At 51.5% G+C, this 25,296-nt stretch overlaps 1 protein-coding gene across 2 annotated transcripts; it reads left to right on the forward strand.

The window, feature by feature from the left end:
- Positions 1-1,560: 1,560 nt before the first annotated feature.
- gpatch4 (G patch domain containing 4) lies at positions 1,561-23,188 on the forward strand. 2 transcript variants are annotated; one of them, XM_085978741.1, is made up of 7 exons: positions 1,561-1,650; positions 2,906-2,979; positions 15,073-15,165; positions 17,540-17,665; positions 20,029-20,129; positions 22,353-22,403; positions 22,495-23,188. In XM_085978741.1, the coding sequence occupies exons 1-7, from the start codon at positions 1,605-1,607 to the stop codon at positions 22,985-22,987; spliced, it is 984 nt and encodes a 327-aa protein (XP_085834867.1). In that variant the 5' UTR covers positions 1,561-1,604; the 3' UTR covers positions 22,988-23,188. The 2 variants fall into 2 exon arrangements, with proteins under 2 accessions (XP_085834867.1, XP_085834868.1); XM_085978742.1 differs by lacking the exon at positions 1,561-1,650 and adding an exon at positions 1,689-1,714 and having other exon boundaries at positions 2,906-2,987.
- The last annotated feature ends 2,108 nt before the right edge of the window (positions 23,189-25,296 follow it).

A 25,296-nucleotide genomic window follows, 5' to 3' on the forward strand; every position in this document is an offset into this window, starting at 1 on the left:
CCTCATGGGTTGCGATGGGCGAGTCCTCGTGGGTTGCGAGGGGTGGTTTGCAAGGACTGAGTCCTCGTGGCCTCTCCGCCGGGCCCGCTCCGATCCTGTGAGCCCGTAAACGTGCTGCACCCGCACTGTGAGGGTGTTATACTTGCTGTTCTGCCGTGGGGTCATTGAAGAGGCTGACGCTCCGAAAGTCGGTAGAGCTGTCGAAAACGGAGACCGTATCCAGATACGTGGTCTGCGCCGTATCGATGTTGCACAAGGCGAACGGGGCTTCTACCAGGATAAAGCACGAGGGCGGTTGTTGCTCCCAGTGTTGTGGTAGCTGAGTGAAACGGCTGTAGCTTCCAGGCGTGCTTCTTGCGTGAAAGACGTTCACGAAAAATCGGGGTCCGGCTGCGCTGCTTTCGTGAAAAATGTTCACGAAAAACGGGGTCACCAATGTAGGTATTGATGAGCTCCCGTCCTCACGTCGTTGGTCACCAATTGTAGGAGTTGGTGTTCGTCGGTTGTTGTTCGTCGTGCCGTTCTTCTGTGAAAACGTTCACAGAGACGGTGTTCAGGCTGTGCGCTTCTTCCGTGAAAAACGTTCACGGAGACCGGGTCACCAATTGTAGGTATTCATGGTCACTGATGTAGGTATTGGACGAATCCCTACTTAATAATCGAGTTCGACTCCAGGAGAACAATCAAAAAGGTTTTTAATGCAGGAACAGAGGAATTCAAACAGGTTGCTGAGCTCGGTACAGGAGAGCCATAAAGTAGGTCTTCACCAGACGGAGACGCCACGAGGACTGACTAGGCAGTCCCGTGGATTGCGTGATGGCATCATCGCGTTTGCCCGCGCTTGGGACGGTCACGTGATGTGCGACGTGACGTCATCGCGTTCGCCCGCGTCATCGCATTAAAGAGAATTATGTCCAGTACGTAAGGGACACTCGGTGGTACCGCTACACTCTACTATTACATCCTTTATAATGTACTCTAGCATTTTCCCCACTACCGATGTCAGGCTTACCTGTCTGTAATTCCCCGTTTTCTCTCTACCACCTTTTTTAAATAGTGGGGTAACATTAGCTACCCTCCAATCCATGGGAACTGTTCCAGAGCCTATGGCGTCGGACACACACACACATATACATCGCACTTTACAAAGATGGCGGCGGACATACACACATACCTCGCACTTTACAAAGATGGCGACGGCGCATGCTCATTTTCGCTGCCACTGCCCCCCACCCCACACATACCTGCTGAATAAAGGTCGCCGAGTTGAAAAGTTAACTCGTGATTTCTTCTCTCGCTCCGCTGATGCCGCCGGACCCGCTGAGTTTTTCCAGCATTTCTAATTACATATTACATGTACACTCTCCTTTACAAAGATGGCCACCAGCGCTGCTCGGTCGGCGCCTTCGCTTACTTTACAAATATGGCGGCTGAGGCGCATGCTCCTTTGTGCCTGGTTCCTTTTCCTTTACAAAGATGGCCCCCACACCCCCTCCAAACCCCGCCCGCTCGTACTGTACAAAGATGGCGGCGGGCGGGGGCTGTACCTTTGTGACTGTGTCCCTCTCCTTTACAAAGATGGCTGCCAGTGAGCCGGCCGCCGCATGGATTTCGCCGAGAGACATCTGAGGGAGCGGGGCTGGGAGCGGGGTAAACACCCGGGGGGTGCGGGGGACACATGAGGGAGAAAGCAATAGAAGGATATGCTGGTGGGGTAAGATGAAGAGGGGTGGGAGGAGGGGCACGGAGCAGTTGGGCCGAATGGCCTGTTTCTATGCTGTAAATACTGTGTAATCCTCTGTAAAGGGGGGGGCCCAGGCTGAGGGGGTGGTCTGCAGGTTGAGGGGCTCCCTGTGGGTGAAATGCGCTCCGCAGGGTGAGGGCATCTCCCCGGGGATGAAGAGGTGCTCCGCAGGGTGAGGGCGTCTCCCCGGGGATGAAGAGGCGCTCCGCAGGGTGAGGGCATCTCCCCGGGGGTCAGAGGGGCTCCCCGGGGGTGAACGGGCGGTTTGCAGGGTGAGGGCATCTCCCTGTGGGTCAGAGGGCTCCCCGGGGGTGAAGGGGCGCTCCGCAGGGTGAGGGCGTTTCCCCGGGGGTGAAGAGGCGCTCCGCAGGGTGAGGGCGTCTCCCCGGGGGGTCAGAGGGGCTCCCCGGGGATCAGAGGGGCTCCCCGGGGATGAAGGGGCGCTCCGCAGGGTGAGGGCGTCTCCCCGGGGGTGAAGAGGCGCTCCGCAGGGTGAGGGCGTCTCCCCGGGGGTCAGAGGGGCTCCCCGGGGGTGAAGGGGCGGTTTGCAGGGTGAGGGCATCTCCCCGAGGGTCAGAGGAGCTCCCCGGGGGTGAGGAGGTGGTCTGCAGGGTGAGGGCATCTTCCCGGGGGTCAGAGGGGCTCCCCGGGGGGGTGAGGGGGCTCCCCGGGGTGAGGGGGCAGTCCGCAGAGTGAGGGGGTCAGAGGGGCTCCCTCGGGAGTGAGGGGCTCCCAGGGGTGAGGGGGCGGTCCGCAGGTTGAGGGCGTCTCCCCAGGGGTCAGAGGGGCTCCCCGGGGGGGGTGAGGGGGCAGTCCGCAGGGTGAGGGGGTCAGAGGGGCTCCCCGGGGGTGAGCTCTGGGTGAGGGCGATGCCCGGGATCAGGTGGAGTTGGTGGAGGCCTGGTCTAACCTCAATTGCTCATGGGTCTGGACACGAACGTTGGGGGAGGGGCTGTAGCCAGGTTACTGCCTGGTGATCAGCAGTGGGAGCCTTGGCTGATTTCTAACCCCCAAACCCGGGATTTTGATTCAACACAGCTCCTGGCCGCCTTTGGCCCGCAACCTCTGGCTGAGAACTGACCCTGTGTTGTGACCTGATATTGATGTGATTGATCCTGGGATTCAATCATTGACTCCCCCTATTTCTTTTCTCTTAAAAAGGGAAGGGCCTGGGACGGCGGGAGAACGGAATCTCAGAGGCCATCAAAGTGAAGGTGAAATGTGGCACAGCAGGGGTAAGTGTGTAAGTTTACTGTACAATTCATCAGCAATCTCCCTCAGGGAGATATCTGTACACTGACTGGTGTCTCTCAGTCCCTCTCCCTCAGGGAGATATCTGTACACTGACTGGTGTCTCTCAGTCCCTCTCTCTCAGGGAGATATCTGTACACTGACTGGTGTCTCTCAGTCCCTCTCTCTCAGGGAGATATCTGTACACTGACTGGTGTCTCTCAGTCCCTCTCCCTCAGGGAGATATCTGTACACTGACTGGTGTCTCTCAGTCCCTCTCTCTCAGGGAGATATCTGTACACTGACTGGTGTCTCTCAGTCCCTCTCTCTCAGGGAGATATCTGTACACTGACTGGTGTCTCTCAGTCCCTCTCCCTCAGGGAGATATCTGTACACTGACTGGTGTCTCTCAGTCCCTCTCCCTCAGGGAGATATCTGTACACTGACTGGTGTCTCTCAGTCCCTCTCTCTCAGGGAGATATCTGTACACTGACTGGTGTCTCTCAGCCCCTCTCTCTCAGGGAGATATCTGTACACTGACTGGTGTCTCTCAGTCCCTCTCTCTCAGGGAGATATCTGTACACTGACTGGTGTCTCTCAGTCCCTCTCCCTAAGGGAGATATCTGTACACTGACTGGTGTCTCTCAGTGCCTCTCTCGCAGTGAGATATCTGTACACTGACTGGTGTCTCTCAGTCCCTCTCTCTCAGGGAGATACCTGTACACTGACTGGTGTCTCTCAGTCCCTCTCTCTCAGGGAGATATCTGGACACTGACTGGTGTCTCTCAGTCCCCTCTCTCTCAGGGAGATATCTGTACACTGACTGGTGTCTCCCAGTCCCCTCTCTCTCAGGGAGATATCTGTACACTGACTGGTGTCTCCCAGTCCCCTCTCTCTCAGGGAGATATCTGTACACTGACTGGTGTCTCTCAGTCCCTCTCTCTCAGGGAGATATCTGTACACTGACTGGTGTCTCTCAGTCCCCTCTCTCTCTCAGGGAGATATCTGGACACTGACTGGTGTCTCTCAGTCCCTCTCTCTCAGGGAGATATCTGTACACTGACTGGTGTCTCTCAGTCCCTCTCTCTCAGGGAGATATCTGTACACTGACTGGTGTCTCTCAGTCCCACTCAATTCAATTCAATTCAAATCGCTTTATTGGCATGACAAGTTACATCTTATGTTGCCAAAGCATCGGAAAACATTCATGTTTGTTCACAAAAATACAGATCTATCCATACAGTGTATAAACAGATATATCCCTGAGTGTATAAATATACTTTCATATAATTTATATATACTCTTTTCTTATATTTAGTGGTTGTCCCTCTGCTTATGGCAAGCTGTAACATAGTGTGCCGCTAGTGTTATGCAATTTCTCTCTTCCCCTAGTAGGTATGGGAGTTTTTGGTCGTCATTCAAATTTCTGAATTCCGGGCATATTTTTGTGAATTTTGGGTAGAAATTCTCCCTTATGCCCTGATATTTTCTACAAGCTGTGAGGAAGTGCATCCCTGTCTCCACCACTCCCTGACTGCAGTGAGAGCATATCCTGTCCTCTCTTGGTAGCCGGGTCTGTCTGTGTCTACCTTTTTCGATCGCCAGGTTATGTTCACTAAGTCTGTACATTGTCAAAGTTTTTCTCAGTTTGCTATCCTTTACCATGGTCAGGTAATCAGCCATGTTGTATTGTCTGTTTAGGGCCAAGTAGCAATTGAGTTTGCTTTGGGTTTTTGTTGTTTCTGCCCAATATGACAGATATTTTTCCTTTTGCTTAGCGACGATTGTGTTGGGTCGAATTCTTTGTGTTACGCTGTCACTGTCCTGGGGCTGGTTATTGTTAGTAGTGTTAGTAGTTACTTCACTGAGTCCCAGGACTAGTTGACTGAGGGTATTCTTCTTTATGGTCCTCTCTTGGCATTTCAGGGCTTCGTAATGATAGCATTGGGGGTTGCTCATTTCTAGGTGTTTCCAAAATTTGGTGGCTCTTTTTTTGATAGTGATTATTAATGGATATTGGCCTAGTTCTGCCCTGCATGCATTGTTTACGGTTTTCCTTTGAGTCCGGAGGATACTTTTACAGAATTCTGCATGTAGGATCTCAATTGGGTGTTTGTCCCATTTTGCAAATTCTTGTTGTGTTAGCGGTCCCCACACCTCACTGCCATAGAGTGCAATTGGTTCAATTACTGATTTGAAAATTTTGAGCCAAATGCTAATTGGGATTTCTATTTGGATTGATTTTTTAATGGCATAGAAAGCCCTTCTTGCTTTCTCTTTCAGTTCATTCACAGCCAGTTTGAAATTTCCCGTAGAACTGATTTTTAAGCCCAAGTATGTGTAGTTAGTGGTTTGTTCAATTTTGGTTGTTCCCAGTGTGAAATTTATTTTGGGTCCCTGATGTCTGGATCTTTGCTGGAACACAAGGACTTTGGTTTTTTGGGGATTTATTGTCAGGGCCCAAGTCTGGCAGTACGACTCCAACAGATCCAGGTTCTGCTGTACACCCTCCTTAGTTGGTGACAGCAGAACCAGGTCGTCTGCATAGAGGAGGAATTTAACCTTGGATTCATATAGGGTGAGGCCGGGTGCTGTAGATTGTTCAAGTAGTTTTGCCAATTCATTTATGTAAATATTAAAGAGTGTCGGTGAGATTGGCGAGCCCTGCGTCACCCCCTGCCCCTGTGGGAAGTATCTGTACAGATACACTGACTGGTGTCTCTCAGTCCCTCTCTCTCAGGGAGATATCTGTACACTGACTGGTGTCTCTCAGTCCCTCTCTCTCAGGGAGATATGTGTACACTGACTGGTGTCTCTCAGTCCCTCTCTCTCAGGGAGATATCTGTACACTGACTGGTGTCTCTCAGTCCCCTCTCTTTCAGGGAGATCTCTGTACACTGACTGGTGTCTCTCAGTCCCTCTCTCTCAGGGAGATATCTGTACACTGACTGGTGTCTCTCAGTCCCTCTCCCTAAGGGAGATATCTGTATACTGACTGGTGTCTCTCAGTCCCTCTCTCTCAGGGAGATATCTGTACACTGACTGGTGTCTCTCAGTCCCTCTCTCTCAGGGAGATATCTGTACACTGACTGGTGTCTCTCAGTTCCCTCTCTTTCAGGGAGATCTCTGTACACTGACTGGTGTCTCTCAGTCCCTCTCCCTAAGGGAGATATCTGTATACTGACTGGTGTCTCTCAGTCCCTCTCTCTCAGGGAGATCTCTGTACACTGACTGGTGTCTCTCAGTCCCTCTCTCTCAGGGAGATATCTGTACACTGACTGGTGTCTTTCAGTCCCTCTCTCTCAGGGAGATATCTGTACACTGACTGGTGTCTCTCAGTCCCTCTCCCTAAGGGAGATATCTGTATACTGACTGGTGTCGCTCAGTCCCTCTCTCTCAGGGAGATATCTGTACACTGACTGGTGTCTCTCAGTCCCTTCCCTCAGGGAGATATCTGTATACTGACTGGTGTCTCTCAGTCCCTCTCCCTCAGGGAGATATCTGTACACTGACTGGTGTCTCTCAGTCCCTTCCCTCAGGGAGATATCTGTACACTGACTGGTGTCTCTCAGTCCCTCTCACTCAGGGAGATATCTGTACACTGACTGGTGTCTCACAGTCCCCTCTCTCAGGGAGATATCTGTACACTGACTGGTGTCTCTCAGTCCCTCTCTCTCAGGGAGATATCTGTACACTGACTGGTGTCTCTCAGTCTCCTCTCTCTCAGGGAGATATCTGTACACTGACTGGTGTCTCTCAGTCTCCTCTCTCTCAGGGAGATATCTGTACACTGACTGGTGTCTCTCAGTCCCTCTCTCTCCGGGAGATATCTGTACACTGACTGGTGTCTCTCAGTCCCTCTCCCTCTCTCAGGGAGATATCTGTACACTGACTGGTGTCTCTCAGTCCCCTCTCCCTCTCTCAGGGAGATATCTGTACACTGACTGGTGTCTCTCAGTCCCTCTCTCTCAGGGAGATATCTGTGCACTGACTGGTGTCTCTCAGTCCCTCTCCCTCAGGGAGATATCTGTACACTGACTGGTGTCTCTCAGTCCCCCTCTCTCAGGGAGATATCTGTACACTGATTGGTGTCTCTCAGTCCCTGTCTCTCAGGGAGATATCTGTACACTGACTGGTGTCTCTTAGTCCCTCTCTCTCAGGGAGATATCTGTACACTGACTGGTGTCTCTCAGTCCCTCTCTCAGGGAGATATCTGTACACTGACTGGTGTCTCCCAGTCCCCTCTCTCTCAGGGAGATATCTGTACACTGACTGGTGTCTCTCAGTCCCTCTCTCTCAGGGAGATATCTGTACACTGACTGGTGTCTCTTAGTCCCTCTCTCTCAGGGAGATATCTGTACACTGACTGGTGTATCTCAGTCCCCTCTCCCTCTCTCAGGGAGATATCTGTACACTGACTGGTGTCTCTCAGTCCCTCTCTCTCAGGGAGATATCTGTACACTGACTGGTGTCTCTCAATACAATACAATACAATACAAATCGCTTTATTGGCATGATAAGGTACATCTTATGTTGCCAAAGCATCAAAATACATTAATGGTTGAACACATAAACGCGGTTCCATTCATACAGTGTATAAACAGGTATATCCCTGAGTTTATAAATATATTTTCGCCTTGTTTATATATACTCTTGTCTTAGTTTACTGGTTGTCCCTCTGTTCATGGCAAGCTGTAACATAGTGTGCCGCCAGTGTTACACAGCTTCTCTCCTCCCCCAGTAGGAATGGGAGTTTTTGGTTGTCAGTCAGATTTCTGAATTCAGGGCATATTTGTGAGAATTTTTGATAGAAATTCTCTCTGATGCCCTGATATTTTCCACAGGCTGTGAGGAAGTGCATCTCTGTCTCAACTACTCCCTGACTGCAGTGAGAGCATATCCTGTCTTCTCTTGGCAGCCTGGTCTGCCTGTGTCTGCCTTTTTCGATCGCTAGGCTATGTTCGCTAAGTCTGTACCTTGTCAAGGTTCTTCTCAGTTTGTTATCCTTTACCATGGTCAGGTAATCAGCTATGTTGTATTGTCTGTTTAGGGCCAAGTAGCAATTGAGTTTGCTTTGGGTTTTTGTTGTTTCTGCCCAATATGACAGATATTTTTCCTTTTGCTTAGCGACGATTGTGTTGGGTCGAATTCTTTGTGTTACCCTGTCACTGTCCTGGGGCTGGTTATTGTTAGTATTGTTATTATTTACTTTATTGAGTCCCAGGACTAGTTGACTGAGGGTATTCTTCTTTATGGTCAGCTCTTGGCATTTCAGGGCGTCGTAGTGATAGCATTGGGGGTTGCTCATTTGTAGGTGATTCCAAAATTTGGTGGCTCTTTTTTGGATAGTGATTATTAATGGGTATTGGCCTAGTTCCGCCCTGCATGCGTTGTTTACTGTTTTCCTTTGAGTCCGGAGGATACTTTTACAGAATTCCGCATGTAGGATCTCAATTGGGTGTTTGTCCCATTTTGCAAAATCTTGTTGTGTTAGTGGTCCCCAGACCTCACTGCCATAGAGTGCAATTGGTTCAATTACTGATTTGAAAATTTTGAGCCAAATGCTAATTGGGATTTCTATTTGGATTGATTTTTTGATGGCATAGAAAGCCCTTCTTGCTTTCTCTTTCAGTTCATTCACAGCCAGTTTGAAGTTTCCCGTAGAACTGATTTTTAAGCCCAAGTATGTGTAGTGAGTGGTTTGTTCAATTTTGGTTGTTCCTACTGTGAAATTTATTGTGGGTCCATGTTGTTTGGATCTTTGCTGGAACACAAGGACTTTGGTTTTTTGGGGATTTATTGTCAGGGCCCAAGTCTGGCAGTACGACTCCAGCAGGTCCAGGTTCTGCTGTAGACCCTCCTTAGTTGGTGACAGCAGAACCAGGTCGTCGGCATAGAGGAGGAATTTAACCTTGGATTCATATAGGGTGAGGCCGGGTGCTGTAGATTGTTCAAGTAGTTTTGCCAATCCATTAATGTAAATATTAAAGAGTGTCGGTGAGATTGGCGAGCCCTGCGTCACCCCCCGCCCCTGTGGGAAGTATTTTGTTTGTTTGTCTCCAATTTTAACTGCACATTTATTGTTTGTATACATTGATTTAATTACATCATATGTTTTACCTCCTACCCCGCTTTCGATAAGTTTCAGGAATAAACCGTCATGCCAGATGGAGTCGAAAGCCTTCTGGAAATCTACAAAGCATGCGTAGATTTTGCTTTTGTTATGGTGAACGTGTTTGTCAATTAGGGTCTGTAGGGTGAAGATATGATCGGATGTTCTATAGTTTGGCAGGAATCCAATTTGGCTTTTACTCAAGACATTGTGCTCTTCAAGGAAGTTTATAAGTCTTTTGTTTATGATGCTACAGAATACCTTCCCCAGGTTACTGTTTACACAGATGCCTCGATAGTTGTTTGGGTCGATTTTGTCCCCACTTTTGTATATGGGTGTTATGAGTCCTTTGTTCCAGATGTCAGGGAAATAACCGACACTCAGAACCAAGTTGAAGAGTTTTAGGATAGCCAGTTTCAGTTTGTCGTCTGCGTGTTTAATCATCTCGTTTAGTATGCCGTCTGTCCCGCAAGCTTTTCCTGGTCGCAGGTCCTTGAGTTTTTCAAGAAGTTCTTTTTCTGTTATTATGGCGTCTAGCGGGTTTTGGTTATCTTTTATGGCCATTTCAAGTTTTTTGCGTATTTGGTGTTGCTCTGGTCCTAGTGTGTTTTTCTGGTATAATTTTTCAAAGTGGTTTACCCATGTGTCCCCATTTTGAATGGACAAATCGTCGTGTTGTTTTTTGTGTAGTGTTTTCAAGTTGTCCCAGAAACAATTCGACTCAATGGATTCCTCCATGGAGCTGAGTGTATTCTTAATAAATTGCTCTTTTTTGGTCCTGAGTGTGTTTCTGTATTGTGTTAGCGTCTGACAATAAGTAAGGCGTAATTCCTCGTTTTCTGGATGTCTGTGTTTTTGGTTTGATAGTTTTCTAAGTTTTTTCCTCATGTTATGGCAATCATGGTCAAACCATTTTTCATAGTTTTTTGTTTTGGGTTTGTTCTTGCGAGCTTTCAAGTTTGCATTTGTTGCCAAATTATCAAAAATATTGTTTAGTTTACTAACTGCCCGGTTTACGCCTTCTTTATTGTGAGTGTATATGTTATCCAGAAAGGTGTCTAAGAGAGCTTGAGTTGATGCATTGCTAATTGTTTTCTGGTATTTTTCCGTGTCGTTTTTGGCCCATCTGTACGATTTTTTGGTGTTGTACAGTTTACTGGGTTGTGTTTCTATGTTGTTTGTTTCTGTCTTTTTGAGAAACATAGTAATTTGACTGTGATCTGACAGTGTTGTTTGTGGTTTGACTGTGAATGCTCTGAAAGAGGATGGGTCCAAGTCTGTAATCATATAGTCTACTGTGCTGCAGCCAAGAGGTGAGCAGTAGGTCGATCTTCCTAGGAGGTCTCCTATGAACCTACCATTGACAATGTACAGACCCAGGTTTCGACAGAGCTGTAGTAGCTGTTTACCGTTGGTATTTGATTGCTTGTCGCAGTTATGCCTGTATGGAAGGGAAGGGATGTCAAAGTGGTTATTCCCGAATACGTAATTGTTTCCCTGATTATTGGTGAAGTCTGGTTCTTCGCCCGTTCTTGAATTGAGGTCCCCACAGATCAACACGTTCCCCTGGGCCTGGTATTGGATAATTTCCCCCTCCATGTTGGAGAAGGTGTCCTCTTTGTAGTACGGGGAATCGATTGGAGGGATATAAAGTGCGCAAATGTAAACATCTTGGGTGTTTGAGATAATCTCCCTCTCAAGTTTGAGCCACATATGGTTTTCGCCCTTTTTTATAAATTTGATGTAATTCTTAAGTTCTGTTTTAAACCAGATCAGTATGCCTCCGGAGTCTCTGCCTTGGGTTACACTTGGTAATTTATTGGTCTCTCAGTCCCTCTCTCTCTCAGGGAGATATCTGTACACTGACTGGTGTCTCTCAGTCCCCTCTCCCACTCTCAGGGAGATATCTGTACACTGACTGGTGTCTCTCAGTCACCTCTCTCTCCGGGAGATATCTGTACACTGACTGGTGTCTCTCAGTCCCACTCTCTCCGGGAGATATCTGTACACTGACTGGTGTCTCTCAGTCCCACTCTCTCAGGGAGATATCTGTACACTGATTGGTGTCTCTCAGTCCCTGTCTCTCAGGGAGATATCTGTACACTGACTGGTGTCTCTCAGTCCCTCTCCCTCAGGGAGATATCTGTACACTGACTGGTGTCTCTCAGTCCCACTCTCTCAGGGAGATATCTGTACACTGATTGGTGTCTCTCAGTCCCTGTCTCTCAGGGAGATATCTGTACACTGATTGGTGTCTCTCAGTCCCTCTCTCTCAGGGAGATATCTGTACACTGACTGGTGTCTCTCAGTCCCTCTCCCTCAGGGAGATATCTGTACACTGATTGGTGTCTCTTAGTCCCTCTCTCTCAGGGAGATATCTGTACACTGACTGGTGTCTCTCAGTCCCTCTCTCTCAGGGAGATATCTGTACACTGACTGGTGTCTCTCAGTCCCTCTGTCTGAGAGATATCTGTACACTGACTGGTGTCTCTCAGTCCCTCTCTCTCAGGGAGATATCTGTACACTGACTGGTGTCTCCCAGTCCCTCTCCCTCAGGGAGATATCTGTACACTGACTGGTGTCTCTCAGTTCCTCTCTCTCAGGGAGATATCTGTACACTGACTGGTGTCTCTCAGTCCCTTCCCTCGGGGAGATATCTGTACACTGACTGGTGTCTCTCAGTCTCCTCTCTCTCAGGGAGATATCTGTACACTGACTGGTGTCTCTCAGTCCCTCTCCCTCAGGGAGATATCTGTACACTGACTGGTGTCTCTCAGTCCCCTCTCTCTCAGGGAGATATCTGTACACTGACTGGTGTCTCTCAGTCACCTCTCCCTCAGGGAGATATCTGTACACTGACTGGTGTCTCTCAGCCCCCTCTCCCTCAGGGAGATATCTGTACACTGACTGGTGTCTCTCAGTCCCTCTCTCGCTCAGAGATATCTGTACACTGACTGGTGTCTCTCAGTCCCCTCTCCCTCTCTCAGGGAGATATCTGTACACTGACTGGTGTCTCTCAGTCCCTCTCCTCAGGGAGATATTGGTACACTGACTGGTGTCTCTCAGTCCCCTCTCTCTCAGGGAGATATCTGTACACTGACTGGTGTCTCTCAGTCCCTCTCTCTCAGGGAGATCTCTGTACACTGACTGGTGTCTCTCAGACCCTCTGTCTGAGAGATATCTGTACACTGACTGGTGTCTCTCAGTCCCTCTCTCTCTCAGGGAGATATCTGTACACTGACTAGTGTCTCTCAGTCCCCTCTCTCTCAGGGAGATATCTGTACACTAACTGGTGTCTCTCAGTCCCTCTCTCTCAGGGAGATATCTGTACACTGACTGGTGTCTCTCAGTCCCCTCTCTCTCAGGGAGATATCTGTACACTGACTAGTGTCTCTCAGTCCCTCTCCCTCAGGGAGATATCTGTACACTGACTGGTGTCTCTCAGTCCCTCTCTCTCAGGAAGATATCTGTACAATGACTGGTGTCTCTCAATCCCCTCTCTCTCAGGGAGATATCTGCACACTGACTGGTGTCTCTCAGTCCTATCAAACGCCCCCATGGCAGGTACAGCACGGGTTAGATACAGAGTAAAGCTCCCTCTACACTGTCCCCTTCAAACACTCCCAGGGCAGGTACAGCACGGGTTAGATACAGAGTAAAGCTCCCTCTACACTGTCCCATCAAACACTCCCAGGGCAGGTACAGCACGGGTTAGATACAGAGTAAAGCTCCCTCTACACTGTCCCATCAAACACTCCCAGGGCAGGTACAGCACGGGTTAGATACAGAGTAAAGCTCCCTCTACACTGTCCCATCAAACACTCCCAGGGCAGGTACAGCACGGTTTAGATACAGAGTAAAGCTCCCTCTACACTGTCCCATCAAACACTCCCAGGGCAGGTACAGCATGGGTTAGATACAGAGTAAAGCTCCCTCTACACTGTCCCATCAAACACTCCCAGGGCAGGTACAGCACGGGTTAGATATAAAGTAAAGCTCCCTCTACACTGTCCCATCAAACACTCCCAGGGCAGGTACAGCACGGGTTCGATACAGAGTAAAGCTCCCTCTACACTGTCCCGTCAGACACTCCCAGGGCAGGTACAGCACGGGTTAGATACAGAGTAAAGCTCCCTCTACACTGTCCCATCAAACACTCCCAGGGCAGGTACAGCACGGGTTAGATACAGAGTAAAGCTCCCTCTACACTGTCCCATCAAACAATCCCAGCGCAGGTACAGCACGGGTTAGATACAGAGTAAAGCTCCCTCTACACTGTCCCATCAAACACTCCCAGGGCAGGTACAGCACGGGGTTAGGTACAGAGTAAAGCTCCCTCTACACTGTCCCATCAAACACTCCCAGGGCAGGTACAGCACGGGGTTAGATACAGAGTAAAGCTCCCTCTACACTGTCCCATCAAACAATCCCAGGGCAGGTACAGCATGGGTTAGATACAGAGTAAAGCTCCCTCTACACTGTCTCATCAAACACTCCCAGGGCAGGTACAGCACGGGGTTAGATACAGAGTAAAGCTCCCTCTTCACTGTCCCATCAAACACTCCCAGGGCAGGTACAGCACGGGGTTAGGTACAGAGTAAAGCTCCCTCTACACTGTCCCATCAAACACTCCCAGGGCAGGTACAGCGCAGGTTAGATACAGAGTAAAGCTCCCTCTACACTGTCCCATCAAACACTCCCAGGGCAGGTACAGCACGGGTTAGATAGAGAGTAAAGCTCCCTCTACACTGTCCCCATCAAACACTCCCAGGGCAGATACAGCACGGGTTAGATACAGAGTAAAGCTCCCTCTACACTGTCCCATCAAACACTCCCAGGGCAGGTACAGCACGGGTTAGATACAGAGTAAAGCTCCCTCTACACTGTCCCATCAAACACTCCCAGGGCAGGTACAGCACGGGTTAGATACAGAGTAAAGCTCCCTCTACACTGCCCCATCAAACACTCACAGGGCAGGTACAGCACGGGTTAGATACAGAGTAAAGCTCCCTCTACACTGTCCCATCAAACACTCCCTGGGCAGGTACAGCACGGGTTAGATACAGAGTAAAGCTCCCTCTACACTGTCCCATCAAACACTCCCAGGGCAGGTACAGCACGGGTTAGATACAGAGTAAAGCTCCCTCTACACTGGCCCCATCAAACACTCCCAGGGCAGGTACAGCACAGGTTAGATACAGAGTAAAGCTCCCTCTACACTGTCCCATCAAACACTCCCAGGGCAGGTACAGCACGGGTTAGATACAGAGTAAAGCTCCCTCTACACTGTCCCCATCAAACACTCCCAGGGCAGGTACAGCACGGGTTAGATACAGAGTAAAGCTCCCTCTACACTGTCCCATCAAACACTCCCAGGGCAGGTACAGCACGGGTTAGATACAGAGTAAAGCTCCCTCTACACTGTCCCATCAAACACTCCCAGGGCAGGTACAGCACGGGTTAGATACAGAGTAAAGCTCCCTCTACACTGTCCCATCAAACACTCCCAGGGCAGGTACAGCACGGGTTAGATACAGAGTAAAGCTCCCTCTACACTGACCCCATCAAACACTCCCAGGGCAGGTACAGCACGGGTTAGATACAGAGTAAAGCTCCCTCTACATTGTCCCATCAAATACTCCCAGGGCAGGTACAGCACGGGTTAGATACAGAGTAAAGCTCTCTTTACATTGCTTTGGCCTCGGGAGCCTCCCTTACTGCACCAACGTGCCAGTTTTCATTTCCCACCTCACCAATCCGACAACTGTCTTGGTGAGGTTGCCAGTTTTTTTGGTGGTTCTGTGCTGCGGGTTCGTGGGCTCGGGGGCTGCGACTCGCCCAACTCGTTTCCCGTCGGAGCCTCGCAGCCAGCAGAGTGAAGGGGCCCTCGATCTGGGCTGGAGGTGAAGTGCCCCCAGCCCCCCGCGCGTTACGCCGCGCTGCGTGGTGTGTGATTGGTTGACTCGTTGTGTTGTGTATTATCCAGGTTGGCCATCATTCAGGGGAGCAGTTCACCTTTCATTGGTGGGATCACGTCTTCAACAAAGCTGCCGCCAACATCACCGTGGATACCAAACAGGTGGCGATATATTTTGAACGGTCTTACTGTGTGTGCACTATTCTATGGTTCTATGTGGAGGGACTAGAAAAGCTGGGATTGTTCTCCTTGGAGCAGAGGTGGTTAGGGAAGATTTAACAGTGTGTTCAAAATTATGAGGGGTTATGAGTGGATAGGCAGAAACTTTTTCCAGGAGTGTCCGAAAAAACATCCATCCACCACCACCCTTAGCTTTATGTTACATTGGTGTGGGTGTGGTTGGGGATATTTCAAAGTAAGATGCAAGAAATAAATTGAGTGTTTTGGGTGACGGTCATGGAAGAATTTGGAGAGCGGGAGGGAGGGTCAGTCGAACATCACATCTGGGCATCTTAAATGTTACGTGCAAATGTTGAAACAGTTTAATATAGTACTGAAATAAAAACAAAGTGTTGGAAACACTCAGCAGATCAGACAGCATCTGTGGAGGAAGGCGGGGTTAATGTTTCAGGTCCGTGGCCCTTCATCAGAACCGGGAGACGTTGCAGATGGACAGCTTGACTCCTCATAAACTGTTCATCGGAGCATCTTCTGTTTTTGGTTCTGATTTCCAGTATCTGCAGTATTTTGCTTTCTGCTTTGAGACGAGGAGGAATTTCTTCACCCAGAGAGTGGCGAACCTGTGGAATTCTCTACCACAGAAGGCAGTTGAGGCCAATTCATTAAATATATTCAAGAAGGGAGTTGGATATATTTCTTAAGGCTAAAGGGATCAAGGGATATGGGGAGAAGGCAGGGACAGGGTACTGAATTTGGATGATCAGCCATGATCGCATTGAATGGCGGAGCAGGCTCGAGGGGCCGAATGGCCCACTCCTGCTCCTATCTTCTATGTTTCTATGTCCTCCTGTAGCTCTCGGCTGTCAGCTCCCTAAACTTTCCCTCTTGTTCCTCCCAAGCTTCCAATCCCCCATCCTACACACGCTTGCTCCTCCCTGTATCCTCGCTCCGTTGAAATCGTGACTTATCGCACCTTCTCTGTAACCTCCTACAACCCTCCGAGATCTCCGCGCTCCTCCAATTCCATCTCCCACTCCCTTCGCCATTGGCGGCCGTGCTTCAGCTGCCTGGGCCCGAGCTCTGGACCTCCCTCCCTAAACCTCTCCGCCTCTCTCTCCTCCTTTAGAATGACCTCTCTGACCGAGCTTTCGATTACCTGCCCTAATATCTCCTTGCGTGGCTCAGTGTCAGTCTTCTTTTCTGATTATGCTTATAATTCAACTTTTATTGTCATTGTACAATGCACAAGTACATGAACAACGAAATGTGATCTTGCAAGCTCCCATGAGTCCAGTACAAAATAACATTAACATTAAACGTAAATAGCGCCGTCCTGGGAGAAGCAAAGCCGCTGCGTCTGTGCGCGCTGCCATTCCATTTCCACCATTCCTCCTGTCCGACAATCTTCAGCCCAACGCCCAGGCCTGCTCACCAGCCGCCCCTCCCAGGGCTCCTTCCGTGACCTTCTGTACCTGGTCTTCCCTGATGGTCACCCCTCCAGGTACTAACCAGGCCTGGCTCTGCTTAGCTTCCAAGTCTTGCCAGTGACCCTGTCCCTAGTCCCAGGAACAGGGCTATATAATTTCAAGTCGTCGTCCGCTGCTCTGAACTCGCTGTCAAGGCCTCAGTACGGTGAAAACCCATCCCTCCCTTCTAAAACCCAAACTTGGTGTCGCCTACCCACTGCTTCCTTATCACAGAAGAAATCACAGAAATCCCACAGTGCAGATAGAGGCCATTTCGGCCCATCGAGCCTGCACCGACACATATCCCACCCGATCCCCGTAACCCCTACACCAACACATATCCCACCCGATCCCCGTAACCCCACGTATTTAATCCCCCTAACACTAAGGGTCAATTTATCATAGCCAATCAACCTAACCCGCACATCTTTGGACTGTGGGAGGAAACCGGAGCACCCGGAGGAAACCCACGCAAACACGGGGAGAATGTGCAAACTCCACATCTTCTCCTTTTCAAACCTGGTGTCCTGCACTGTGGGCCTTGGCGGAATATTTCTAAAAATGAAAAAATAATCAATTGCTGCTTGATGAATGCAATGACATTTGGTGTTTTGTAGCCTGGTAATACCTTCAAAATACTTACTGGAACGCTTCAGTGCACGAAAGCTTTATTCAGCGATGCCTTGACATGGCTACGTCTATTTGCAACACCACATTTCTGTTGACTAACGTTACAGTACTGTTGGGTCAGTGCCGCTTTCTGCCACTAGAGGGCCTCGGTCACCATGGTGCGCCCTCTGGTGGTGGGGAAAGGGCCACTGCACCATTTCGCTGTTCTTCGCCGGCCCCAGTGCTGGAGTGGTCGTGTGACACCTTCCCTTTATTGGCAGGATGGCGTGAAGGTGAAGAAGGTCATGGAGGAGGAGGAGGAAAAGGAAGAGGAAGGGTCCGTTACAAACAAGAAGCCGCGTAAAGCCCAGCTCTGCAAGGACCTGCTGTACGGGCGGTTCATTAAGGTATTCCCCACTCCTCGGCATGACGACTTTGTACTGAATGTGAAATTCACTCTTTACCCCCCTGCTCCTCTCCTGAAGGTGCTGAACTGTGTTGGGGTGGGGTACAGTTCCATACATGAGCCTAGATGGACAGTGCCTAAAGGCCATCAGGCCCAGGGGATTTATCGGCTTTCAGTCCCATTAATTTCTCCAGTACTATTTTTTTTTTACTAATACTAACCGGATGGCACAGATTTAAGACCATTGGCAAAAGAACCAGAGGGGGAGATGAAGAAAATGTTTTTACGCAGCGAGTTGTTGTGACCTGGAACGTGCTGCCTGAAAGCAGATTCAATAGCAACTTCCAAAAGGGAAAGCAGCATGGTGGCATAGTGGTTAGCACTGTTGCCTCACAGCGCCAGGGACCCGGGTTCGAATCCGGCCTCGGGTGACTGTCTGTCTGTGTGGAGTTTGCACATTCTCCCCGTGTTTGCGTGGGTTTCCTCCGGGTGCTCCGGTTTCCTCCCACAGTCCAAAGATGTGCGGGTTAGGTTGATTGGCTATGATAAAATTGACCCTTAGTGTTAGGGGGATTAAATACGTGGGGTTACGGGAATCGGGTGGGATATGTGTCGGTGCAGGCTCGATGGGCCAAAATGGCCTCTATCTGCACTAAGGGGTTTCTGTGATTTCTGTGATAACATTTGCAGGGCTGTGGGGTAAGAGCAGGGGGGAGTGGGACTAATTGGAGAGCTCTTTCAAAGAGCCGGCACAGGCACGGTGGGCCGAATGGCCTCCTTCCATGCTGTATCAATAACTTAGTTGAAGGGACTGAGTGATGTATCCAAGTTTGCTGCTGATACAAAGCTAGGTGGGAAAGTAAGCTGTGAGGAGAACACAAAGAGGCTTCAAAGGGATAGAGACAGGCTAAGTGAGTGGGCAAGAACAAGGAAGATGGAATATAATGTGGGGAAATGTGAAATTATCCACTTTGGTAGGAAAAATAGAAAAGCAGAGTATTTTTCAATGGTGAGAGATTGGGAAATGTTGGTGTTCAGAGGGACCTGGGTGTCCTTGTACACGAATCACTGAAAGTTAACATGCAGGTACAGCAAACAATTAGGAAAGCAAATAGTATGTTGGCCTTTATTTCAAGAGGATTTGAGTATAAGAGTAAAGACGTCTTACTGCAATTATATAGGGCCCTGGTGAGACCACACCTGGAGTATTGTGGACAGTTTTAGTCTCCTTACCTAAGGAAGGATATACTTGCCATAGAGGGAGTGCAACGAAGGTTCACCAGACTGGTTCCTGGGATGGGGGATTGTCCAATGAGGAGAGGTTGAGTGGACTAGGCCTATATTCTCCAGAGTTTAGAAGAATGAGAGGTGATCTCAATGAAACATGCAAAATTCTTACAGGGATTGACAGGGAGGATGTTTCCCCCTGGCTGGAGAGTCTAGAACCAGGGGTCACAGTCTCAGGATAAGGGGTCGGCCATTTAGGACTGAGATGAGGAGAAATTTCTTCACTCAGAGGGTGGCGAATCTTTGGAATTCTCTGCCTCAGAGGGCTGTGGAGGCTCAGTTGTTGAGTATATTCAAGGCTGAGATCTGAAGGTAAGCATGCAGGTGCAGCAGGCGGTTAAGAAGGCAAATGGTATGTTGGCCTTCGTAGCGAGAGGGTTCGAGTACAGGAACAAGGATGTCTTGCTGCAGTTGTACAGGGCCTTGGTGAGACCACACCTTGAGTATTGTGTGCAGTTTTGGTCGCCTTATCTGAGGAAGGATGTTCTTGCCATGGAGGGAGTGCAGCGAAGATTCACCAGACTGATACCTGGGATGGCAGGAATGACGTATGAGGAGAGATTGGGTCGATTGGGCTTATACTCGCTGGAGTTTAGAAGAATGAGAGGGGATCTCATTGAAACTTATAAAATTCTAACAGGACTAGACAGACTAGATGCAGGAAGGATGTTCCCGATGGCGGGGGAGTCCAGAACCAGGGGCCACAGTCGAAAGATAAGGGGTAAGCCATTTAGGACAGAGATGAGGAGGAATATCTTCACCCAGAGAGTGGTGAACCTGTGGAATTCTCTACCACAGAAGGCAGTTGAGGCCAATTCATTAAATATATTCAAGAAGGAGTTGGATATATTTCTTAAGGCTAAAGGGATATGGGGAGAAGGCAGGGACAGGGTACTGAATTTGGATGATCAGCCATGATCTCATTGAATGGCGGAGCAGGCTCGAGGGGCCGAATGGCCTACTCCTGCTCCTGTTTCTTATGTTCTTACCGACCCTCCTGCCAGTGGAAACAGTTTCTCCCGATCTACTCGATCAAAACCCCTCATGGTTTTGAACACATTCTCGCTGTCCTTTCAGGCAGCCACACTGATGCCAACCAGTGAGGAGCCGCTGGTGAAATCAGAGAGTTCGGACGACAGCGACGGGGATGAAAAACTGGATCTTTCTTCGACCACAAGGTACGAGCTCTCCGAACTGGTGTGGCCCCTTTAATTCACGGAGCATTACATAGAACTTACAGCCCAGAAACAGGCCATTCGGTCTAACCGCTCTGTGCCGGTGTTTATGCTCCACACCAGCCTCCTCCCACCCCTCTTCATCTCACCCCATCACCCTATCCTTCGATTCCTTTCTCCCTCATGTGTTTATCCAGCTTCCCCTTAAATGCATCTATACTATTCGCCTCGACCACTCCCTGTGGGAGCGAGTTCCACATTCTCACCACTCTCTGGATAAAGAAGTTTCTCCTGAATTCCCGATTGGATTTATTAGTGACTCTCTTATATTGACGGCCCCTAGTTCTGGTCTCCCCCACAAGTGGAAACATCTTCTCTACGTCGACCCGATCAAAACCTTTCATAATTTTAAGGACCTCTATTAGGTCACCCCTCGGCCTTCTCTAGCCAATAGGAGAAACCAGCGAGTGAGGAATTGGAGTCTAAATAGTGCCAGACTTTGTGGACTGATTTGCCCACAGATCCTGGGGAGGGGCCCACAGGCCATATTTGGGACACTGTCGTTCCCAGTCTTGCTCAGGTTTTCAACCTAAATGAAGACAGAAACCTCATCTTTCTCTGACCCTGCTGTTCGGTGTTCAAAAAGCTCACTAAGCACAGTGAAAGACTCCCATTTCTCCAGCGCCTTTCCCCACCTCAGGACGTCCCAGAACGCTTTACAGCCAATGGAGGACTTTTCGAAGTGTGGTCACTGTTGTAATGTGGGAAACGTGGCAGCCAATTTGCGCACAGCAAGCTCCCACAAACAGCAATGTGATAATGACCGGATCATCTGTTTTAGTGATGTTGATTGAGGGATAAATATTGGCCCCAGGACACCGGGGAGAACTCCCCCTGCTCTTCTTCCAATAGTGGCCGTGGGATCTTTCACATCCACCTGAGAAGGCAGACGGGGCCTCGGTTTAACGTCTCATCCAAAAGACGGCCCCTCCGACAGTGCAGCGCTCCCTCGGTACTGCCCCTCCGACAGTGCGGCGCTCCCTCGGTACCGCCCCTCCGACAGTGCGGCGCTCCCTCGGTACCGCCCCTCCGACAGTGCGGGGCTGCCTCGGTACCGCCCCTCCGACAGTGCGGCGCTCCCTCGGTACCGCCCCTCCGACAGTGCGGCGCTCCCTCGGTACCGCCCCTCCGACAGTGCGGCGCTCCCTCGGTACCGCCCCTCCGACAGTGCGGCGCTCCCTCGGTACCGCCCCTCCGACAGTGCGGCGCTCCCTCGGTACCGCCCCTCCGACAGTGCGGCGCTCCCTCGGTACCGCCCCTCCGACAGTGCGGCGCTCCCTCGGTACCGCCCCTCCGACAGTGCGGCGCTCCCTCGGTACCGCCCCTCCGACAGTGCGGCGCTCCCTCGGTACCGCCCCTCCGACAGTGCGGGGCTGCCTCGGTACCGCCCCTCCGACAGTGCGGCGCTCCCTCGGTACCGCCCCTCCGACAGTGCGGCGCTCCCTCGGTACCGCCCCTCCGACAGTGCGGGGCTGCCTCGGTACCGCCCCTCCGACAGTGCGGCGCTCCCTCGGTACCGCCCCTCCGACAGTGCGGCGCTCCCTCGGTACCGCCCCTCCGACAGTGCGGCGCTCCCTCGGTACCGCCCCTCCGACAGTGCGGCGCTCCCTCGGTACCGCCCCTCCGACAGTGCGGCGCTCCCTCGGTACCGCCCCTCCGACAGTGCGGCGCTCCCTCGGTACCGCCCCTCCGACAGTGCGGCGCTCCCTCGGTACCGCCCCTCCGACAGTGCGGCGCTCCCTCGGTACCGCCCCTCCGACAGTGCGGCGCTCCCTCGGTACCGCCCCTCCGACAGTGCGGCGCTCCCTCGGTACCGCCCCTCCGACAGTGCGGCGCTCCCTCGGTACCGCCCCTCCGACAGTGCGGCGCTCCCTCAGTACTGGCACCGGGAGGGTCGACCTGGATTACGGGCTCAAATCTCTGGAGTGGGACTTCAACCTACGACCTTGTAACTCCGAGGCGCGAGAGAGAGAGCGCTACTCACTGAGCCACGGTTGACACCTTGGTGAGATGCGGCATTGACCGAAGGTGCCAGTGACATCTAGTGGTTGAGTATCGAAATTGCATCGGTTGTGAGACGTGTGATTGAGGCTGGAACGGATCGTGCACACTGCGTTGGGTACAGCCCCTGGTGTTTATACAGTGGACTTTTTGTTTTGAATGCAGGTTGACAGATGAAGAGTTGGTACGGGCTTGTGGGGGTCGCACTGGGCACAAGTGAGTATTCACCGCTCCTCTGGTTTCTGCCCTTTGCCTTTGAACCTTGCCCTTTAACCCTTTCTCATTTCCCCCCCACCCCACCTCTCAGGGGCGCCCGCCACGGTTTAACCATGAGTGCAAAGCTGATCCGGCTGGAGGCCCAGGAGCGGGAATTCCTGGCAAAGTACGGGCCGTCAGGCAGCGGCGCCAAGGGGGAGGCCCCGGCCGTCGAGGGCACGGAGACAGAGGGCAAGGCAAAGCGGAAGAAAAAGAAAAAGCGGGCCGCCTCCGACCACGGCGCCGACTGCACTGGGCGCGAGACGGCAGGGCGCGAATGTCAAGGGGGCGTCGAAGGCGCGAGCGAACGGACTGGCGTCACGGGCAAGAGGGGGAAGAGCAACAGAGTGGAGCCTGACGGGGAGAGCGCCGGCGAGCGGCAGTCGGCGCCCGGACAGGGGCCCGAAGGGGCGGTGAAAAAGCGCAAACGCAAGCGGAGGAACGAGGAAACCGCAGCGGCACCGCGGCAGAACCAGAGCGGCCAGGAATGCGGAAAGAGGGAAAAAAAGAAAAGGAGTAAAGGCGAGCGGTGCCCCCTCGGCTAAATCAGAGCGCCGGGAACGCAGGCCCACCCGGGACAGCAGTGCGAGGGTGAAGCTCGCTGGGGCATAGCCGTGACAAACGGAGACGGCTGTTAATGAAAGCGGTTCTTTTTTAGATTTTTGTACTTGAATCACCAGCTGGGGTGAATGAACTGAGAAACAACAGGCTGAGGTGCAATAAAAACAGAAAATGCTGCAAATCCACTGGATAGAATGAGATTATATTTCTCCAGCGTCTTTCCCCACCTTAGGACGTCCCAAAGCGCTTCACAGCCAATGAAGTACTTTTGAAGGCTAGTCACTTTTGTGATGTAGGAAGTGCGGCAGCCAATTTGTGCACAGCAAGCTCCCACAGACAGCAATGAGATAATGACCACTTAATGATGTTGGTTGAGGGATAAATATTGGCCAGGACACCGGGGAGAATTCCCGTTCTTCCAATAGTGGCCGTGGGATCTTTTACATCCACCTGAGAGGGCAGACAGGGCCTCGGTTTAATATCTTATCCAAAAGACGGCACTTCAGACAGTGCTGCGCTCCCTCAGTACCGCCCCTCCGCCAGTGCGGCGCTCCCTCGGTACCGCCCCCTCCGACAGTGCGGCGCTCCCTCGGTACCGCCCCTCCGACAGTGCGGCGCTCCCTCGGTACCGCCCCTCCGACAGTGCGGCGCTCCCTCGGTACCGCCCCTCCGACAGTGCGGCGCTCCCTCGGTACCGCCCCTCCGACAGTGCGGCGCTCCCTCGGTACCGCCCCTCCGACGGTGCGGCGCTCCCTCGGTACCGCCCCTCCGACGGTGCGGCGCTCCCTCGGTACCGCCCCTCCGACAGTGCGGCGCTCCCTCGGTACCGCCCCTCCGACAGTGCGGCGCTCCCCTCGGTACCGCCCCTCCGACAGTGCGGCGCTCCCCTCGGTACCGCCCCCTCCGACAGTGCGGCGCTCCCTCGGTACCGCCCCTCCGACAGTGCGGCGCTCCCTCGGTACCGCCCCTCCGACAGTGCGGCGCTCCCTCGGTACCGCCCCTCCGACAGTGCGGCGCTCCCTCGGTACCAGCCCCTCCGACAGGGCGGCGTTCCCTCAGGACTGCCCCTCTGACAGGGCGGCGTTCCCTCAGTACTGCACTGGGAGTGTCGACCTAGATAATGGGCTCAAATCTCTGGAGTGGGACTCGAACCCACAACCTTCTGACTTGAGGGGAAGAGTGCTCCAAACTGAGCCAGGGTAGACACCTTGGTGTTTCGGGTGCAGGACCCTCTATCGGAACTGATACAATGCCAGCCATTTGGAAAAAGCCCCGCTGTACTGCTCGGACTTGCTGAGCCATGTGTGCAGACCACTGCGCTTGTCCATCAGATCTAGCGGCCAAAGCACTTAGCCCTCACATTCTGAGCCGAGCTGGGTCAGGCAGGGAAACAACAGCCCACTGCTGAAGCTGGTACTTGCACTGTAGTCAGTCTGTGTGGATAGTTGCGGGGCTCCCCCATCAGTGGACGGCATGGTAGTGAACAGGAACTTCAGTGAAGGGGGCCTGGATAGGTGAGATATTCGGGAAACAATCAGATTTACGCCCTTGCATTCTGTCTCAATGTACTGAATTCAAAATCAGATACCGTTCCCTCACCCCCCTCTGCAGTGTACTGATTCACACTCTGCTGACAACAACTTATATGTATACAGCGCCTTTCACAGGAGCGATTATCAAACAAAATTTGACACCGAGCCACAGAAGGAGATATTAGGCCAGGTGACCAAAAGCTGGGTCAAAGAGGTCGGTTTTAAGGAGCATCTTAAAGGAGGAGAGGTTTAGGGAGGGAATTCCAGAGCTTAGGGCCCAGGCGGCTGAAGGCACGGCCACCAATGGTGGAGCGATGGAAATCGGGGGATGCGCAAGAGGCCAGAATTGGAGGAGCGCAGAGATCTCGGGGGGTTGTGGGGCTGGAGGAGGTTACAGAGATAGGGAGGGGAGGGGGGGATTTGAATATGAGGATGGGAATTTTTAAAATCGAGGCGTTGCTGAACTGGGAGCCAACGTTGGTCAGCGAGCGAACCCTTTCAGAGGCCTCTAGGTAATTAACCCAGGATGCTCCGTACTTTCTTTCACATCCTCAAAACATGCTAAATTGCTTCACAGCCAATGCAGTACTTTGTGTTTTTGAAGTGTGGTCACTGTGGTAATGTAGGAAACGCGGCAGCCAATTTGCACACAGCAAGCTCCCACAAACAGCAACGAGATAAACGACCAGGTTAGCAGCTGCTCTTTGAATAGTGGCTGTGGGATCTTTTACGTCCACCTGAACAGGCAGACCTGGCCTTAG

The sequence above is a fragment of the Somniosus microcephalus genome, unplaced genomic scaffold (assembly GCF_052327205.1).
Source record: "Somniosus microcephalus isolate GS21.2 unplaced genomic scaffold, FLI_Smic_1.0 unresolved_chr7, whole genome shotgun sequence".
Taxonomy (NCBI): domain Eukaryota; kingdom Metazoa; phylum Chordata; class Chondrichthyes; order Squaliformes; family Somniosidae; genus Somniosus; species Somniosus microcephalus.

Coding starts and splice junctions, on each gene's coding strand:
- gpatch4 (XM_085978741.1), top strand. CDS start 1,605: ATGGATTTCGCCGAGAGACATCTGAGGGAGCGGGGCTGGGAGCGGG. Junction 2,980..15,072: donor TGAAATGTGGCACAGCAGGG/GTAAGTGTGTAA, acceptor TGTATTATCCAG/GTTGGCCATCATTCAGGGGA. Junction 17,666..20,028: donor TGTACGGGCGGTTCATTAAG/GTATTCCCCACT, acceptor CTGTCCTTTCAG/GCAGCCACACTGATGCCAAC.